Consider the following 21242-nt stretch of genomic DNA (forward strand, 5'->3'; position numbering starts at 1 on the left):
AAAAAAAGGATGCTAAGGAGACCAACTACTTAGACCAAATTTCATAAACCATATGAGGTGATTGTTAATGATTAAATTAGGATTGTTTTATTGGCACCTCACACATTGATGAATACACCCCACATAAAATTTTAATATCAAATACCTTATCTGCCTAATATGAAATTTACTTATATGCTCTAATTCTTATTTTTCTCACTACTTTGTTTTTGGGTTATTCTAATCATCCGTCTCTGCAAATTTGCCAATAATTTCATCCGGGTTTTGCTCAAATTGATTAAAAACCCCTCTTTTTTCTTAGGAAATTTTAGTGTTGAATATGTGGGGTCCAGTAAAAAATGGTGACGGTAAATCTGGGGTTTCTACATGCACCATGTATTGGACCATGTTAATGGAGTATTCATGCACACAAAAAAGACAAGCCCTCAACTTTTTCTCCCAGAAGCTGCTCGATACCCACTTGTAAAACAATATGGGAGAGCAAGACGGCTTATCTCAGAGTATGGGTTTTCAGGACGCCTTGAGATGAGCAGCTTCTTAGTGTATTGGACCATGTTAACGAAGTAAGAGTTGCATTTCTTGTTTCGAAATTGGCTTCTCCTAGAATATGCTCTAACATAATAGCAAATGGGGTGTGAGGGTAATTTGGGTAAGAAAATGAGATGTATTAAGATAATATTTAGTTCAAAAAATGTGAGGCTTTTTCAGTATGTGGGGTGTAATCAACGATTTAAGGTGTGCTAATAAAAAAAACCTTAAATTATTACTTAAATGTTGATTAACGTACTTATTTACTATTGGTGACAAATCACATGATTTACAAATGTGGTCTAAAAATTTGGTATACCTAACGTTTAGACAAATACTTACAAGAGCGATAGTTGCTAGCTTTTCTGGAGAGACCAAAATTGCGATGCTAATTTAAAGCAACCTACAAACGCTACGAAGATGACCGATAAAACTCATTTTGAGCACAAACGGAATACCGAATATTGTTATCGGAGAATCGGGTAGGCAACTTCTGTCTGCATCACAATTGGCATTGTGATCTGCTGTTGACAAAAGCTTGAATTGATGGTTCTCTCCCAAGAAAGCCAGTTAACATTTCAATGGGTTCCTTGCTCCTCCTGGGGCCAATATCTACAACGACGATAACAATAAAATTAAATGACGGATTTACAGAACGCGATTAGACTATACCAGTCTTAATTAAACCAGTATTCATTAAAAGATTTTGAGGGAGACGAACAAGGATGCCAATGCTCCATACAAATTCAAACGAAAATGGATGGGAAATAGAAGCAAAAGTTGGCAAAACTCCTCTCCATCGAACATATTCTTTACCTTGTTTCTGAACTGCATGCCAACATACTGGTTCAGATAACTCTCATGGAACTTTGAAGCAAATATATCAGCCGCAAAAACCTACACGAAACATTGGAGACATCAGCGCTGGTTGTTGCAGAATCACGGATGATAAGAATGACATTCTTCAAACGTAATCATTGGATTGGGCAATACAACCACAATTGATAATGGTTATAGCAAACTTGGGAAACGAAGTAACAAGGATATGTTGCTTGACTATTTTCGATAATGGATGGGTGACAAACCTCACTCCAAATACGGCTGTAACAAGCAGCTTCGTGACCAATGGCACTAGATGGAAAACATGACGCAGGATTGACATCTTCCAACATTGGCAAACCTAACATGATCTGATGAAATAGGGTCAATAATAATACCCCAAACTGCAACTTTGCATAGAAATTACTGGAAACAACTACATACCCTTGGATGAAGATGCTTGAATAACTCAGCCATGTCAATGTTTTCAGTAGAATGTATAATCTGATCAAAAAGACCTGAAAATGTAGTGGGTTTCAAGATATGTGCATGAAAAGTTGAAATAGCTGCCTCGACAATAACAATTCAATGTTTGAGTGATCTTTTTCCTTTCACAAACTATTCAAAAAATCCAAATCAATACCAAACCAATGAAAAAGCAAAAGGACAACAAATACTTTCCAAGGACAAAAACTGTAACAGCAATTTTCCTATGAAACAAACACAGCCTGAAAAACGATTCTTCGAGTAATTTATGAAGTGCAGTTTCTATAGTAAGAGGACTTACAATAGAGAATTTCTTGCTTCATTTTAAGCGCAGAAAAGGAATATCTCCATCTTTTAATGGATTTACACATTTCATCTTTGATAGGCTTTGTTATATCCTACATGTAAATTCAAGATATGTCAGCAATTTAACTCATTCAATATAGCTGAAAAAAAAAAACATGAGAAGTTCCCTTGGGGAGAGGGGAATGCACATTGATTTCTAAAGCATTTACTACAATTTAAAACAACAACAACAACAATAATAATAATAATAGAGCATGAGTTACCTGATGGAAACCAGATATCAACTTCAAAGTGAAGCTTTCGTAACACCTGAAATTTACACAGTTAAGAAGCAATAAGTTGAGCCATGCATAATCATAAAAGGGAACAATATGATTCATTAATTACCAGTTCTCCAGCACCAGAGCAGGAACCTCTACAAAATCTGGATCAAAACCCAGCCCAGAAAATCTGGCAAATGATGCGCGATTGCATATATGTTGCACCTGAAGGTTTATAATTCACAGAAGAACCTGTTATTTATGGGCAACCCATAATGAAGTGCCAAATCCAGAAAAATGATGTTCCAGGCTGAATCTGTTTCTACAATCAAATTAACTATAGCAGGGGTTCATTCCAATTATTTAAACATCTTTCCAAGATTCGTTATTTCAAACTTAATGGATATTCATTCATTAGTTAATGTCTTTAAAAGAACTTAAAGAGGTTCCGATATGCCATCATTGAGACAACATCAATTGAGCTTGTTAGTTCTCAAAACATCTAGGGGACTCGATAACTTATTCAACTTCTCATTTGACTAATAGATCTTCACAAATATGCAGGTTGCATGTTAGTGGCTGTTAATCCCATGCACCTTTTGCAGAACAAGTGGAAGCATATGCACTTCTTTTAATTCTTGCTAGCCAATTAAAGGACACCAACCAGGCTTAAGTTAGGGTGGATCCTTGGAAGTGAGTGGACTTTACCACAGGTATTTCTCATAATGGCAAAGCATTTGCACTCAAAGTTCCTGTTTTAGCGCATTCCTACTCGTGGAGCAACATTGTGGAACACACTGCCAAAGGCCTTAATCTCTGCATCATACAGCATAAACTAGACGTTGAGGAATTCCTCTGTCAGTATTGTGCTTCTTACTATTCACACGTAGCCTTTCCTATGTCATCAAGCCTAAACATGTGCAGTTCCTGACCTATGTAATGTCCTCTGAAGGCTGTTAAAGACTTACTAGCCACTTTTGAGTTAGTAAAGATGGGAACAGTAAAGGATGAAGGTAAGGGAACGAGGGTGCAACATTTTGAATTGCAAAGATTTATGCTTTCCACAGAAGAGTTTCTAAGAACAAATAGCATGTAGCAAAGAAGATTGCAAGTTCTGCAGATTACTGAGAAAGTATGTGAATGATGAAAAACATACCACATGGCCAAACTCATGGAAAAGATTCACAACTTTGGAGAATCTTAGTAGTGCAGGTTGACCACTAGCATCCTTTTGGAATTGAGATATCAGTAACACCACTGGAATCTGGTTACAAACAAATAAACAAAAGGTAAGTTAATATCACAAGATCAATGAAATTATAAAATTTCAATCTGCACATGATTCTCTACATTAATATGATTCATCACATGAAAATGAGAAGAAAATTGGAACTTTACGCATAAAAATAAAAGAGCCATGTTCAAAAGAGTTTTCTAATTATCTCGAGGAGAGGAGATCACCCAACATGACCAAAAGCAATATTTCTTTTACTACAGCAATTAAACATCAATTTCCATCTGACAACAAAGCTTAAATTACATGGATAATATTTATGGTTATAAACTGAAAACACAACCTGACGTGATCCATTTGTTGATAATGCACCATTTTGAAGAGCAACCACACAGATATGGTTATATTTTCTTTCCCTGTTTACAGACAACATAAACCCATTTGTTAGTGACTCAAATAAATACATAGAGGATGAACTAAATCTATAAAGGAAGATCTCCTTCAACCTTATGAACATATCGAGGTAGAAATGACCCAAAAGTTCACCAGAACTTAAGTCAAAGACTGAGTATACGGTGACATCAGAATGCCAAACCTCAGCATCTCTAATTTCCACAAATCTTAAACCTACCCAAAATAAAAATAAGAGTTCAACAATCACTACTATATTTCATGAAAAGAACAAGTTTATGGGATATTATAATATCATAAAGAACTACCAAAAAGGTCTTGCACTATCTTGAACACCCCAGATATAACCAAATTTACTTGGAAGTATTGCTTAAGAGCTCCAAGATCCATATTAAACTGCTGTGCTTCAGCCTTCTTGACATAGTATAGCAGATCCTCAATTCCAAATGGATGGTCTCCTTCCTCTTTTCTCTGATACCACATAAGATAGAACACAATCAGCCATGAAACAAATCAAACCAGTAGGAACTAAAAAGATATCTAACCTTCAAATCTTTCAACATGGAAAGCTCCATGGTAGCTGCGCCAGTCAAACCATTGGAGATGTCCTCTAAGAACTCAAAAACCTGAATAGTCACCCTCATAAATATGAGCTACAAGAAATGATTGCAAGCAATGGACATAAATGTTGAAGATGGTTCCCATAAAGAGCAAATGGAAATAAATATTGAAAATTAGACGGTTTAATCTCTTATCCATCAGGCCATAAAAAAGGCAGCATCTCTCATCCATCAGGCAATAAAACTTTCATTGTTATCACAGTACCTCAAAAATACCACCTAAATTGACATGGAATAGAAAAAATAGTTGAACGATGAATATCTTAAGAAAAATGTACTGTCATACAAACCTTTGAGGGTGCCTTTGCCATTCTAAGATTAACTGCATAATCTGCATAACTTGAATAGCCAAGTAACCGAGCAAATTTATGGCGCAGTTGGACCTAAACAAACAAAATATCAGACACAATTTTCATCATCATAATTAACAACATAACAATAGTGAGATATGTAAGGAGACAAGAAAAGCAACGCCACTTAGAAAGTTAACCCCAATACATTGATTATTTATGGAGAGAAGAAGACTAATAACAGCTTTAGTTTTTATAATTTAATAAAAACCATGCATGTCACCTATGCTATTCCTATAAATACTTCGAAAAATATATCATTTTTTATTGGGCTAAAGAGAATTATCTGTTGACCAAGAAAATTGGACTTCTAAAAAGCCTTTTGGACATAGATAATTTGGAGTTAGACAAATGGCTAACTGATAAATAATTTTTTTCTGGATCTACATGACTAAAATTGATTTGAAGATGGACTATCTAATTGGAAGTAAAATAATCAGAAGTAGAATATAAATTGCTTTACCAAATCTTCTAAGATAGAAAGATTGACTTCTCCACCCCTCTTTCCATATGCCACTGCTACCATACTCCTTGTTGTTCCAACCTTCACAAAGGCTCAAAATGAATTTGTCAATGACATTAATAAAGATTATGAAGTTATCAAATTACTTAACAAACTTAATGACAATGTTGATAAAATTGTCACTAGCGTTTGGGGCAAAAATTGCAGAAATACAAGATTGCCTTCAGTATGAACTTAACAGATCATACCTCGCAAAGTTCAAGTACTGCTGCCACATGATGACTTTTCAGGGTCACCTTGAATTTACCATCTGCAACTTTGCCTAAGCTCTGCACATGGAAAATGTTTATTTTCTAAATGAAACACAGTTCAGTGATCTATTAACAGACAATGTACATGGTAACACGCTTATTCACATTTTATTTACAATGTCTATTCTGTATTTATGTGAATAAATAATAAAAATAGTTACCCAGAAGATAACTAAGATAGTAAAAATAGTTACGCAGAAGATAACTAAGTTTACACAAGATGTTTGGCAATAAATGATGAGTCAGTCAAGGATATGGAAAGAGATTTAACCGTTGAGTCTGTCAAGGTAAGTAAACTTTCATACAGTGGCTTCCATGAAGGTAAGCTTGCACAAAAAAAAAACGAGGGATAAATTACTACACCTTAAGAAACTCTGGCGGTAACCCAGCCAACTCAGCCTCAGTGAAGAGAAGGAAAGTACTGTCATCATTTAAATTTTGAATATACCGCAAACTTAGCTCATTGATTTGGACTCTCAAGCGTTGCATTTCCTCTGTCTTAGTTAAAGTAAGATTCAACCCATTGCGTTCAAAGTCTCTCATCTGTCACTGATTGGAAAGGAATCAACATCCAGCATTTTCTTTTTCATATGATGAAGAAAGCCTCAAGCAACAGTATCGAGACAACATATTACTTTAAAGTAAATATAATAGATGGAGAAAGAAAAAAATCCACAAAGTAAAATAAAATAAACCTACAAAAATGTTCTTACTCCTTACCAAGGCCTGAGTATAGTACTTTGCTTCAGCATTCACCCACTCCCCTCCTGCAGCAAAAGCTTTGACGACGCGGTATACATCTTCACGCTTGCTTTTCAGTTTGCAAAATACAGAAAGATGTATTATTTAATTTCCATAAGTCTTCTAAATAACTTTCTAGCTCAGTTCAATGTCATTGCACATTAGATATATGTTATAGCCGCACAAAATACTCTATAAAAGTTCAAGATACCTTCAGAATTAGGGATCATCATCCACCAGTAATGAACTATACCTGCAAGTCAGAACATGGGCATCAATTCTCCGCTCTGCTTCGGCACTTGCTTTGTGAACATCATCGGAAGTGGAAGCCATCTTAGGAAACACACAAGACTGGACAAGTGGAAATTGTTGCGCCTCTAACTCTGCTAGAGGCAAAATAACGTTCATATATGTAACCTGTGAAATAAAACCATTTATAAAATTAGCTCAAATTCATCAAACAAAAAACAAAGCAGTTTAAAATTTAAATAGTCACGCAAATTATGTTCGTTCAATGGAATCATCATGGTTACAAACGATAGTATTCCCTAATCTAATTTGAGAAATGTAGAGCCTTCCAAGCCAGATTAACGGCACAAATTCAAATGCAAAAGCCACTGAACTGGATTTTCATACTAAACTGTGTGAATTGTGGCAATTGCCTATAACCGTATCGAGTGGAACTGAAGCAACTGGCACCAAAATCAACTCAAATTCATAAAATTGAAATTAAATAATAAAACCAGCTTAAATACACATTCTTTTTACAAACTATACTATCTTCGAAATCGAGAATCAGAAATGTAACACTTAAAGGGATTTTGCAAACCATATTTTAAGTCGCAGATATTGAAATGCAAAGCTACTAAGTTCATGCTAAACTGTGTGAATTGCTTACAACCTTGTCGAGTGGAACCGAAGCAACCGCATCGTGGACCTCTTTCGACTTTGAAATGATTCGGTCCGCCAATTTCAAAATTTCGGACGCCGATAGATTAGCCCGAACCTTAGAGCCCTGAAGATCTGCAACTCATTAACGCACAGAGAGAGAGAGACAGAGAGAGAGAGAAGAGTGAAAGGACTGTTTGGTTGACGGAAAACAAAAAGCACAATAGCAGAAACGGGCGAATAAGACTGTTTGGTTGCCAAGAAAGTGAAAAGAAAAGCAAATGAGTAAAGAAGAAGAAGACAAACATTTCTTCTTTCTGTTCTTAGTGTGAGCATTGAAGGCGGTGATTCCAAGGGTAGCGGCGAGGGTGAGCAGAGCAGCGGCGCCGCCGAAGGCCAGTAGGCTGCTACGTTCCCGCTTCTGTTTGGGCATTTTCTCGCCGTTTCCTGGAGTTTCTTCCATTTGTTTCTGTGAGAGGTGTAAAGGCGGAAAAGGGAGGGAGGCAAAGGCAATTGACCCAATTTTATGAGCCGGGAGGTAAACTGCATTTATTGGATTGAAATATTTTAAAATTATTGGGAGGGCTATCTTATCAGATGGCGCAATCGGACTCGTGGCATTCTCTATCTTAGAGCTGGTTTATTGTTGCTGTGCTTTGAAAAAATTACTTCTGCTGTGCTGTGAGAATAAACAGCTGTAAAATAAAGCAGTAGAGTGTTTGGTAAACTTTTTTGTAAAAGTGCTTTTGAAAAGAAAAAAAAAGCAGTATTATAGTATTTGGTAAACTTTTATGTAAATCAGATGTGAAAAAAAATCGGTTTTTCAAAGCTGAATTTTGCAGCTTCTTGTGCTTGGCTTTTTTTCACCAAAAACTATGAAAAAAAGCTGAAGCTGAATGTTTACCAAACACAAAAACAGCTCCCAGCTTTTTTTTATACCAACTTTTTTCAGAATCACCTCAGTACCAAACCAAGCCTTAGTTTTTGTAAAAAAGATGTGATATCTACACACCTTATTTTACTTCTCACACACCTTTTTAATTTTCGATCATCGGATCGGATGAATTGAAGAAAATCAACGGACAAAAATTAACAAGAATGTGTGAGAAGTAATTTAGGATGTGTGAATAACACATCCCTTTGTAAAAATGACATTCGACACTTGTTAAAGTGAAAAGATCTTAGTGCAAAGGTAGCTAGCAATTCTCTAATTTTTATTGTATATACACATTTTTTTTTGTCAAACTAAATTTCTTCATTAATTTAAAAAGCTAGCACAAGATATACACACCCCGAGATTTGAAGGATTGTTGCCTCCACCACAACAGTTGTGTCGCCCTCACAAATTTGCCACCACCACGTAGAAGAAGAACCCACGAACAAACTGAATGAACTACAAACGGGAGTGAGCGAGTCCACCCGTGCAAAAAGTGCTTTCATAATCCTAAAAATAGTGCTAATAACACTTTAACACCTACTCAACGTCAAAACGCCTGTCAAGAAGAAGCACCCAATGGCTCGAGTAGCTAAGGTTGGTGGTTGAAGATTGACCACGAGAAGCAACATCTGAGCAAAAGAGGGGCATAAAAGCGCAAATCTGAGACATTTTGCATGTACACATTATGGCTGACAAAGAAGACGATTTCAGAGGAAAAATTGCGATATGTGGTGTATGCTTGGGAATTTGCATTGTTACCACATAAATAGCATACGAAATGTCCTACCAAAATTGGACCTTGAAGTCGAAGGTCACAACGAACTCCCTTCCACGGACCTGTAATTTTTGCAGTCATTCTAAAAATTGGACCTTGAAGCCCAAAACAACTGGATTAATATACCCGACCCGGTTGGGACCTGAAATGAAAGGAGTAGTCAAGCCGATACCTCCGTAGCATTTTTCTCTCTCTCTTCTGTTTGGCAAGCGAGAAAATCCAATGCCTCCGAAAGGCAAAGACAGGCAGCGCGCCGCCGCGTCGACGCAGCAGCCGCCTCCCTCCCTCGAAGAACTATTCGGCTCTCTCAACAAGCACATAGAGGAATCCGAATTCGAAAAAGCCGTCAAGGTTGCAGATCAAGGTTATATCTCCAGGATTTAATCTCGTTTTTCCTCTGAATTTCTCAGTTTAAATTCCTCATTACGTTGCGTGATTTTGATTTTTTGGTAACGTATCGCAGTTCTCTCGATTAACCGTGGCGATGAGGACGCCCTTCGATGCAAGGTCGTGGCCTTGATCAAGGCCGACGACATTGACACCGCCCTTTCCACGATTCGATCTTCCAAGAGTCCTCCTTCGGATTTCAGCTTCTTCGAGGTTCGTAACTTCGATTATATTTTAGCAATCAGCTGTAAATTTTGGTTATTTTCTGACTTGTTTCTTATTATATTTGTTTCCGGCATTGTTATTTGTAATTAGTGATTGATTTGGAAAACTCAGTAGCATAATTACGTTGGCATTTCTTCCGATTCGATGCAAACTCGAAATTACGGTTGTTAGCTTGTAAATTTTCAGGGATGAAGTTATGAATGTGTCTGATATTTGTTAGATGAGGTCTGGTTCACATTTCATACAAGTTAATGTGTTGTTACATAATAATTACTTGCGATGGACCTACATCCGTAGTAAGTATAGAAGTCTAACTGCACGAAATTTAGAATTAGAAAATGTGGCTGGTTAGCGTTGTTAGGTTGAGTGGAATAAACACAGAAGCTCTGGTCAAATTAGCTTTTATGTTCGTACCATTTATGATATTTGGCCATTATTTTTGCACATTACTTGCATGTCTCCTCTCACACTCGAGATTTCGTTATTTTGATTTGAACAATGTATCCAGAGGTAGTCCATTGTCATTTTCATCTGATGGTTATGGTTGTATGTTTAGTTGTGCAAAATGTTATAAAGACACGCGTGAATATCTCTCATTGATGCTCTTTTCTACTTGCTCTATTCCTAAATAGGCATACTGCTTATACAGAAATAACAAGCTAGATGAAGCTCTTGAGTTGTTGAAGAGGCAAGAGAGAAATTCTGCAACCATGATCTTAGAATCCCAGATTTTGTTTCGCTCCGGAAAGATGGATGCTTGTATTGATACATATCAGAACCTTCCAAAACCCAAGGTCGAATCCTTAGAGATAAATTCTGCAGCTAGTTTGGTTGCAGCTGGGAGGGCTTCTGCAGTTAAGCGTACATTGGAAGCTCTAGGGGTTAAAGCAACTAACAGTTTTGAGCTTGCATTCAACACTGCCTGTTCTTTGATTGAATTGGAGAAGTATACAGAGGCAGAACAGCTCCTTCTGAAAGCCAGAAGGTAAATGCTACTTATTTGTTGACTTTGACAACACCCAATCAAGTCATATTTTTAGGCAGTAAATGCTTTTTATTGTGTTTATTATTACTATTTCTCAGTTTTTAATTTGTACCACGACACTGTAAATTTCGTTTGGACTGATTTTAGAATATCTTTTGAAGAAATTTTGAGCCTAAGTATCACAGACTAAGAAAAGTAAGGCATGCAAACTTATCAACTCAACTCAACTAGGCCTTGCCACTGCTTAAGGTTTTTTGTGTAGATCTGGTTTTCCTCTCATTAATCCCCGGATAAAGTCATGTATATGTTAAAATGTTAATTATTTCCTCCCTCATTAATTGTTTTTGTATTTAGTTTGACGTTTCCCTTTAGTATTGGTCTTAAAACCACCATTCACTTTACTATTAAACAGCCTTTGATTGTGTTTATACATCTCACAAATTTATCTATAGAAACTCTTTAGTAAAAGTGAGAATGAACTGATGGACGTAATTCACTTGGTTTCTTAGAATTGGCCAGGAAGCACTGTTCTCTGATAACGTACCTGAAGACGAAATACAAATTGAATTGGCGCCAATAGCTGTCCAGTTGGCTTATGTACAGCAGGTAATATTGGTAACATTAAGCAAAAATTCTCTTATCAATATTTTGGGAAGTTAAAAATCCAATAGCCACTGATGAAAATTAGCTTCTTTCAACAGCTCCTTGGCAGAAACAAGAGGCTGTCGAAGCTTATACGGACATTATTAAACAAGATATGGCAGATGAGGTATCACTCAGTGTGGCTGTCAACAACCTCATTGCTTTGAGAGGTCCAAGAGATGTTTCTGATGGCCTAAAGAAACTTGATCGACTAAAAGATAGGGAGAAACAAAACTTCCACCTGGCTCCTGGACTAGAAAACAAGCTTTCACCAAAACAAAAAGAATCAATATATGTGAACCGGGTCCTTCTACTACTCCATGCGAATAAAATGGATCAGGTCTTTCTCTTTGCTTTTATGTCTTTTCGAGTACTAAGGCTGTGAACATGTTAATTATGAATATATTACATAAGTAAGCCTTTATTGGTGCTTCAGCTCCCCTTGCTGATCTCAACTCTTTGCTTCAAATTTACAGGCTCGAGAACTTGTTGCTGCACTGCCAGACATGTTTCCTGATAGTGTGATGCCCGTGTTACTCCAAGCTGCAGTTTTTGTCAGAGAAAACAGGGCTGGGAAAGCCGAAGAAATTTTAGGGCAGTTTTCCGAGAAGTTCCCTGACAAATCCAAGGTGGTTCTCTTAGCGAGGGCACAGGTTGCTGCTGCTGCTGGTCATCCTCTTATAGCAGCTGAGTCCCTTGCTAAGATACCTGATATCCAGCATACGCCTGCCACTGTCGCTACTCTTGTGTCTCTTAGAGAGCGTGGCGGGGACATTGATGGTGCAGCTGCTGTGCTTGATGCTGCAATCAACTGGTGGTCAAATGCCATGACCGAGGACAATAAGCTCAGTGTTTTAATGCAAGAGGCTGCTTCCTTCAAGCTCAGGCATGGCCGAGAAGAGGAGGCTGCCCATCTATACGAGGAGCTTGTGAAAAGCCATGGAAGTGTGGAAGCATTGGTTGGGCTTGTAACTACAGTTGCTTGTGTGGATGTTAAGAAGGCAGAAGCTTATGAGCAGAAGCTGAAACCATTACCAGGACTGAAGGGGGTCAATGTGGATAGTCTGGAGAAGACTTCTGGGGCCAAACACGATGAGGGTGTTTCTCATGTTAAGGTCACGGAGACCTATGACGAGGGGAAGAGTAAGGCTAAGGCTAAAAGAAAGAGAAAGAGAAAGCCAAAGTATCCTAAGGGGTTTGACCCTGCAAACCCAGGTCCACCACCAGATCCGGAGAGGTGGCTTCCCAAGAGAGAAAGGTCAAGTTACAGGCCTAAGAGAAAGGATAAGAGAGCCGCTCAGGTAAGAGGCTCCCAGGGTTCCGTAGCTAGAGATAAACATGAAACTGGTGCCGCTTCCAACACTTCAAACACAAAATCAAACCAAGCAGCTACCTCCAAAGGAGCACCTCAAAATGCAGTCGCAGAGCCATCCAAGCCTTCTTCATCGAAGTCACGAAAAAAGTCTAGGAACTAGTTGAAGGATCCAATTTTCCGGGTTGATTTTTGTGACAGGTTGCAGAATTTTAGACAATTTAATTTGGTGCCCTAGTGACTAGACAGAGATTTTGTAGTTAAATTATCGGCCTTTTTTCTGCTTGCTTCTGATTCAAGACGACAAAAAAAATGATGAATTCCTTAAGAAATTCGGTTCAGAACTCTATATTTATGTCTTGTGAATTTCAGCTTTGATATTGATGTTTAACTCATTATTCGAATTTCAGCTTTGATATTGATGTTTAACTCTGGTGAGTTTTCGTGCTGAACTCTAGCGTCCCCAGCTAATGATATAAAACCATTTGTTTTTAGGGTGTTTTAACGAAAAGTTCACTGTTTACTTTAACGAAAAAACACATTTTTACACTAAAAAGTCAAACCTGTTACTATTTCTTTTACCCTTATTTTGTTCTTATCATTAAAACTCAAGCTTTCAAGCTCTTTTCATTAATTTTCCTTTATTTTTAACTTTTTGACCTAATGGCACGTGATAAGTTTGACATTTTGCCATCCCCTTTTATGTAAGTCTCTCTATCTCTGTCCCGGGATTATAGTATGCCAATGTTGCATGCCGCGTGAGCGTACCAGAAAACTCAGGCATTTTTTGTTGCTTAAGCGGAGAACTGATTTGTTTATTGGCGTGAAATGTGGAGAATGTGGAGATGCTTGCCAAAGGAGCATCTTCGACAACTCCAAGTTATCAAGAATTCTTGGCCCTTGACATTGGCCATCCTCCCGTCTCTCTCCTCAACGTACAAGAAATAAACTTATTTATATATACATATATTTCCTATTGTTTTTATTCATTATTTTGTTTTAAGCCTTTTTTTTTTTTTTTTTTAAATATTGGCTAAAACCTTCTATAATATGTTCATCTAAGTAGTTATTTGTTGAGGTTATTTGCATTTTTCTTAAATTTGTGTTAAGTTTATCGACGAATCGTCAACGACCATATGAACATTTTTAAAATCGGAGTATTGACTTATCAACGATACTAGTTATAATTTATATCAACAACGTATTAGTGATATATCGGTAATTTGCAAAAGTGCAATTAACTATTTCACACTGCACATCTTGGATTCGATTTTTAGCGTTGGTGAATCACATAATGGTGACTAGGGGAGGCTGAAATGCCTCTGTGAGTCTTCCCGGCCTCCGAAAGGATGGATTGCCACGGTGAAGCCACCAGCTGATCCTCTTTTTAGGGGAAAAATGCAATTAAATTAGATCATATGCAATGTTTGTTACAAACATTTTGATATGGCTATCTTTATTGCTATTCACCTTCATTATACAACAATCTAAATTTTTATATTTTTTATTTAATTTTTACTCAAGGCTTGGACCATTTCAAAGTTATTAATTAATTAATTTTTTTTTTGTGTCAAATAAAATATTAACAAAACAAATAAATACATCCACAACCAACAACCAACCAATAAACAAAGAAACAAAACAAATAAATCAATCAATTCACCTAAATAGCCAAATATGTGAATAAATAAATCAAAAGACAAATGGGATAAATAAAAATTCTCTTAACTTGTGAAAGGGATTAGGACCAAAATGAAAAGAATAGAACTTTCCCAATGGGTTTTTGAACTTTTGACAAAAGATTAAATAAAAAGACTTGCGAAAGGGGCTGGATTCGGATTATCCTGATGGATAATGCCGAAGCCATCAAGGAGAAAATTTTATTGTCCGACACTTAGTACACCATGTGTTATCATATAAATGATAAGATGCTTTATTTTATAAGTTATTAGTATTTTAACGAAATTATTTGACCGTTTTTAATTTTAATCGTGTGTACGGTACAATGAAAAATCTCTTGTTAACTAGGCTCTAAAAATGGGCCCGTGGGTGACACGTCGCCAACTTGACCGTTTGGACGCAAAACCCCAAAACTCTACCAACACGCGCTCCCAAACACAACCTATCTTCCCTCCAACTTGCGCTTACCGACGAAACCCGTAAACCCCCTTCTTCAATGACTAATTTACCCTCCACCTGATCAACAAAATCAAACGGGCACAAATGGAAACCCAAATCTAAATCCAAATCTAAATCCCACTAGACGAAAAGAAAAGAAAAATAAAACATTACGAAAATGGTAATTATCAGGTAATGTTCTTATTTATTGTCCATTAATTTTCCGATCTCATGTCTCTACGACAAATTATATGCAAAGACTTTACAATTTTTTATTATATTATTAGTGTCCCCCGTACCCATTTCAACATAAGAAAGCTATGGTTAAACAATCTTAATTTAATCACAGCAAGTAGTTCAATGAAAAAATGCGAACAACAATTCTCTACAGGAAAAAACGGAAGGTCCCGAGTTCAATATTTTTTAAGCTGTGAATTCTCAATTAGCCTTCTCCGAACCCGAAAGTAATGGATAACAATGGTTCGTCATCAGTTGTCTTCTCTTAAAATAAAAATCCTAGTTTAAAATTCATAATTCCAAAAGTTTTTTTTTTTTTTTTTTTTTTTTGCCAAAATGAAGACCCAATTGGCAAAAAAAACCTAAAACACAGTGCAAAATGTTATGATCAAAGAAAAACATTATTTATTATTCAAAAGTGAGATTAATTATTATTTTAATTGTTTTAATTTGGAGGGCGAGAGAGTTCAAAGAGAGCGAGAGATGGGGGCGGGGGAGAAAGGGAGCGGCTGTTGGGAATCAGAGCGAAAAAAGGATTCCTTCTCCCGCCACATCCTAGTATCCTACTGCGAAGAAGCGGTAAACCCTTCTAACAACCGACACGTGTCCTTCTCCCCAACCCCACTCCTAAATTGGACAATTCACCCTGACTTTCTCTCTCTTCCCACAATATTTTCTCCCCCCCCCCTTTTTTTATTTATTATTTCTACACTTTTATTCAATTTTCTTGGCGTTTCTCCTTCTCTCTCTTCTCCCTGAACTCGATCGACAAGCGCTCGTCCTCTGTTCGGATCGAATTCCCACCTCAGGAAAAGAGCAGAATGTTCTGAAAACCCTAGAATTTCAATCGAATCGAGCAGAAAGTTAATATCTTTTTCTCCTTCTTCTTTTTCTTCCGCGAGGGTTCGGTACCAGGAGGCGGCTTCGCTTTGTCGATTGTGTTTGTCTGAGCAAAAATTAGGGTTGGTGGTAATTGTTTCGATTCGTTTCTCGTTTATTTCATTTGGTTATCCCTTGAGTTATCAGTTTCCCTTTTCAAGTCTATCGAAATTTTGTTTCTTTGATCCGTTCTGTGTTGGGTATCTGTTTTTGCCTCGTTTGGTATAAACCCTAGGTTAGTCGAATAAAAAATCCCCCCAAAAAAGTTAAATTCTTTGATTCTTATCCCTGTAGATAAATTGGTTGCGGCATCGTTTTTTCGGTTTCCATTTCAGCTGATTTTAGGTTATTTGCAAGAAATTCTGTGAAATTTTTGGGCGTCGTTTTAGTCTGCCATCAGAAATTGAGGGTTTCCTTGTTAGATCTTCCTTCCCCTTGTTACATATACATATATATATATATATATATTTTTTTTTTCCCACACCTCTTTGATAAAACGAAAAAAAAAGAAGAGAGAAAAAGGGTTCAAGAAATCTAGGGTTTGCCGTTTGTGTATAGACTTATGTAGAGAGAAGTCTGGTTGGGGTGTGTATTCAATGGCCTTGAATTTTTCTCACCGACCAATCTTTCCGGGGCATCTGTCTGAGGACAATTTGGTTTCTCCAATGAGGATTGCCAATGGGTACCTCGTGGAGGGTATGCCAGAGAGGAATGGAGATGGTTTCGGTAGGCCGTGGCATTCAAATCGAGAAGTGGATGGTTGCTTTGATTATGGAAGAGATAGATGTGATAGGGGTTTCTCACAGGATCCCGTTTCGAATGACATTCTTGATCTATTGCCTTCGGACCCTTTTGGCATGGATATAAGTACCACGTTTACGGCTATCACAGGCTGGCTTGAGGATTTGGAAGTGGACTACAGTGGTTACAGAGGGATGAGGTGGGGACAAGTAACGGTAATTATGAACTTTTTGCGGGGTTGAATTTTATCTGGAATAATGCTATGAAGTTCCAGGCATTCCCAGGGAATATTGGGGTCGATCACAAGTCTAATGTAGCCAGTGGATTCGGTGGGTGCTCAAAAGAGAAGGGAGTTGATGATTCGCCCTTACACAGCGGTTTTGGATCAGCATGTCCAGTCTTTGACGTTTTGAATTTTGGCAATGAAAGTTGTGGTTTTTCCAATCAGCAAAATGTAGAGGTCCAGCATGGCGATGGGATTTGTGGTGGCGGTGATGGAGGAGCTCCTCATGGGGCTTTGATGTTTGCCCTTAGTTATCTTGGGGTGCAGGATCTTCTTGTTGTAGACGGTGTTTGCAGATCTCTCCATTCTACAGTTCGCGGTGACCCCCTTTTGTGGAGAAATATTCACATAGATCAGCCACTGAACGAGAAGATTACCGATGATGTTCTTTTGCAATTAACTGATAGGGCTCAAGGAAATCTGCAGAGCTTGAGCCTGGTGGAGTGCCCAAGGATCACTGATGATGGTCTGAAGCGTGTGCTTGAAAGTAATCCCAGGCTAGCCAAGGTTAGTTTTTGGCTTCTGGATTTTACCTTAACTGTTTGCAGCGTTTTTTTCTTAGAATTCTTTTATTATTGTCTCTTTACAAGAAGTTCTGCACGACCATTCATGGTTATTAATTGTTTACCTTAAATTTCGTAGACTTGTGCTCAAAGTTAACTCTAGTGAAGAAAAATTTGATTCATGTTCCATTTATTTGTGCAGTTGAGCGTGCCTGGATGTACTAGACTCAGTATTGAGGGCATTGTAAATAGCTTAAAGGTGTTCAATTCCAAGGGTGCACAAGGTGTGAAGCATTTACGAATTGGTGGACTCTATGGTGTGACACAGAAGCATTTTGAAGAGTTGAAGTTCTTGTTGGGAACTGATGGGCAGATGCAGCCTAATACACGCAAGCCACATTTTTATCAAAGAGGGAACTTTTATCTGGCCTCTGATGATGATAGTGACATTGATATTGAAATGTGCCCTCGATGCCAGAACCTGAGGCTTGTCTATGATTGCCCTGCTGAGGCTTGTCAAGGGAAAGAACATCCAACTCAGGTATGCAGGGCCTGCACACTTTGCATAGGGAGGTGTATTGAGTGTGGTCGGTGCATTAATGATAGTGAATATGAGGAAACGTTTTGTTTGGAGTTGCTTTGCTCAGATTGTTGGAAGCAGCTACTAAAGTCTCAAGAGACACAGGATGGAACCTACGGTCCCTCCAAACCTTCTGTTCTCCATGAACGGAATGATACTTCTTAGTCGACATGGCTAGGTTCTGTTGGTTCTGTAAATCTGCTGGTTTCATATTAATGGATGAGAAAATTACAAGTGGTTCCTAAGGTATCCAATCAGTTTAAGATTATGGTCCCTTTATCTCATACCGCTTGGTCAGCTGGCTTTGTTGGATTTAGTCTATTGGTTGACTTCAGCTTTGGCAGTTTGTATCTCATCTGGGGCTCCGAGCCCACTGCTAGTACATCGTGATGAACAGAAAAAAAAATGTAAAATAAAAACAAAAAAGATGGAAATTTTAGGGGTGAAGGAGATTGTGAACAAATTTCTGCATCCACTGGAGGGCATGGAATTTTGTTCTGGTGATTCCGTTAGTTGGCTCTGGCATGGGTAATTGTTCTACAAGGAGTATGTTGATTTGCCTTGGAGTATTATGTATGAAGTCTGTTGGCATCTGACCAATATGCGAGGTAGCCTACTAGAGCGGTCAACAGTAGGGAACTACTACTTGTAGAGAGCAAAGTGGAAAGGCAACTTATTTGTTGTACATCGGCCATTGTGCTCTGTGAACTCTGTGCCTACGCATGGAAGTGGTCGTCGGTTACCTGTGAAGAGTTTGAAGCGTGAAGTACGTTGGTTCTTGCAGTCATACAAGGGAGTTACATTGTTCATTCTTCCAGTTGTGCAGCAGTTTATGTTCCGAAGTAGCACTCCCATCTGTGACCTGCTATTTGGGATGAATCCCAGAGCAGGACAGGATCTTCTACCTGGCTTTATATATTGCACTGATTTTATCTGGTGTCATCTATAGTGCCATTCCACAGATTCGTTCTTGTTCAGTCAAGAATGAAGCTACGATTGTTTCCTCCTGCCGGAAACAATGTTGTTCATAAAAGACGGGGCATGTGCATGTGCATTGTTAAAAAAAAGGCCGTGCTGGTATGTTCTTGCTTTGGAGGACGTCTTTCGTCTGTCTCAGTTAGGATCCATGGCAGCTTCACCGTATGCTCTTTGAGCAAAGAATTGCCAAATGCTGCTTCTCTGGCGTCAACCAGAGTTATCTTTCGTGTGTGCCTTGAGCACCAAGTTATCTGCTTCTTTACGGTCGAAACGAATGATGTAAAATGTACTTTCTCTCATTAAGTTATGGTTTTATGTAAAAGCGGGCAAAGCTATTGCTCGCTATGTACGCTCTTTTTCCCACTTTCCTTGGATGTATTATTCTCTTATTATCGAGATTTTCCCACTTGTTCTTTCATCCTTACATTTTTATCGTTTAGGCCACAATCCTTTCAAATGTGTATCTTTTAAGCATGTTTTGTAACAATGTATTCCCAAAGTTGGGAGCAGAAACAAGGTGCCCTAGTCAACTTACGATAAGGAGAACTTATCATTTGATTCATTTTTGGTGCGATCACATTTGCATCTTATTTTACATTTTCAATAAATATAAATGTGAGATCTATTTTGACGGGGCGTGTATAAATTTTAGATACAATTTACTTGTCTCATTATAGAGGTTCACTTATGAAAGATGTATATTTACATTGTTGGTCACATCTCATCTATTGGAGAGCTTTTCCGTCTAACAAAAATGTTAAGTGCTCAAACATGACATTTTACATCTCCAATTAGATATGATCTAGGTCAATGAAGAGTGTTATTCACGTTTTCAGTGGCTATTTGATACATGGAATTATGTCGAGAGTGAGGATAAAAATAATTTTTTCACATGATAGCATGTAATTAATACATAAAATTATGTCGAAAGTGAGGATAAAATTAATTTTCTCGCATGATAGCACGTAATTGACTTAAGATATCGTCGTAATGTTGCTATATCATGCGTAAGGATGTTTCTGTTGGCATGCGTGCATGGTCCAACTCAAAAACGTAACATTCATTATTCGCTCACATGTCTTGCGTGGGGCTAACTCAAATACTTGGTAAACTGGTCATCGCTCAAGAAACGAAGAAAGACGTGTCATTTTTGCAGCTCATTTTACTTCTTGTTCGCGACAGAGAGATGCATGTGTCATTCATTCATTTATGCCATGGACACATGATATGACAAATAATTTATGCAACAGGATGTCATTGTAATGATATTTGCATAGAAAACTTCAAAGTCAAGACAATGCGTGATTGACTGATATATTTTCACAGTAAAATTCCGATTATACGCTAGTTTCTCTTATTTTCATGACATACAATTTTAATTCAAGCAATACAAATGAAGTAAAATTGATCGTAAATTAACTGAAATTTTCATTAATTAAACCATTTATTCAACAGAAAATATGAAGACAAATGGGATTAAACTGGTTAGTGACATTATATATACTGGAAGAAGCCACATCGTTTCATTGCCCATCTTCTTTCTGAGTTTTCTTCCGGATCTTCTCCACCCACTTGAAACTCAAAACTGCCTTCCCGAAGCTCCTCTTCGATCCATCCTTGCCCTTCTTATTGTCCTTGTCGGATGATCCCGGTGGCGGCGGGTCCGGGTTGTTGTCCCATTGATCAGCCCAAGACAGACCAGAATCCATTGTCCTCTTTTTTTCCTTTTTTTTCTTTTTTTCTTTTCTCTCTCTCGCGTTCTTCTTTTTCGAGGTTAAAAACTTCTTTTAGCAACAGAGCTTTGGAATTTGTTGCAAAAGGGTTAGTTTTTATTTTATTTTAATCCAATGTTGATTTTTCCTTAATTCGATCGAAAGGAAAACTGTTTGGCAGAAGTTAGTTAAGTTTGATGAACAAGTTTAGAAATTTGTCCAACGGTCTTTTGCTTATTATGTAACTTGATTTATACCTAAACCAACTCGAGTATCCTAAATTTGGTCATGTTCGTTATTGGACTAAAATAGTTAGTAATAGACTCGTTTTCCTTTGTCGGAATTCACGTGATGCAAAAAATTATAACGAACGTAAATAACTAGTTACACACAAGATTTTGCCTTGTCTACCTACTGCAGTTGACCGAGCAGTAGGCAACTAGCAGTCAAGTCAAACTCTAAAACCTACATCCATGCCAAGCCCTGTAAATTATAACCAACCATGTCATACAGACAATGCCTGTTTTAGAG

General features: G+C 37.7%; 4 protein-coding genes across 4 annotated transcripts; 2 read left to right on the top strand and 2 right to left on the bottom strand.

The window, feature by feature from the left end:
• Positions 1–744: 744 nt before the first annotated feature.
• LOC103949886 (probable thimet oligopeptidase) lies at positions 745–7949 on the bottom strand. Its single transcript, XM_009361024.2, is given in 21 exon segments — positions 745–1122; positions 1125–1140; positions 1345–1425; positions 1614–1718; positions 1792–1865; positions 2135–2231; positions 2403–2448; positions 2527–2624; positions 3556–3663; positions 3977–4049; positions 4140–4260; positions 4353–4515; positions 4590–4670; positions 4955–5047; positions 5478–5558; positions 5726–5806; positions 6152–6331; positions 6509–6599; positions 6783–6946; positions 7431–7552; positions 7724–7949. Coding segments are annotated over 21 exon segments (2124 nt in total). The 5' UTR covers positions 7881–7949; the 3' UTR covers positions 745–1030.
• Positions 7950–9302: 1353 nt separating this feature from the next.
• LOC103949887 (signal recognition particle subunit SRP72) lies at positions 9303–13029 on the top strand. The gene is made up of 6 exons (XM_048585067.1): positions 9303–9493; positions 9593–9729; positions 10374–10726; positions 11236–11332; positions 11415–11708; positions 11845–13029. Exons 1-6 carry the CDS (start codon positions 9352–9354, stop codon positions 12841–12843), a joined length of 2022 nt encoding a protein of 673 aa, XP_048441024.1. The 5' UTR covers positions 9303–9351; the 3' UTR covers positions 12844–13029.
• Positions 13030–15717: 2688 nt separating this feature from the next.
• Positions 15718–19417, top strand: LOC103949888 (F-box protein SKIP14). The gene is given in 3 exon segments (XM_009361028.3): positions 15718–16841; positions 16844–17445; positions 17644–19417. Coding segments are annotated over 3 exon segments (1476 nt in total). The 5' UTR covers positions 15718–16510; the 3' UTR covers positions 18187–19417.
• Positions 19418–20418: 1001 nt separating this feature from the next.
• Positions 20419–21054, bottom strand: LOC103949945. The gene has a single exon (XM_018648112.2). It carries the CDS (start codon positions 20706–20708, stop codon positions 20523–20525), a length of 186 nt encoding a protein of 61 aa, XP_018503628.2. The 5' UTR covers positions 20709–21054; the 3' UTR covers positions 20419–20522.
• Positions 21055–21242: the final 188 nt, after the last annotated feature.

This window comes from the organism of the source record quoted next, unplaced genomic scaffold (genome assembly GCF_019419815.1).
Source record: "Pyrus x bretschneideri cultivar Hongxiangsu unplaced genomic scaffold, Pyrus_bretschneideri_v1 Contig22, whole genome shotgun sequence".
NCBI lineage: Eukaryota > Viridiplantae > Streptophyta > Magnoliopsida > Rosales > Rosaceae > Pyrus > Pyrus x bretschneideri.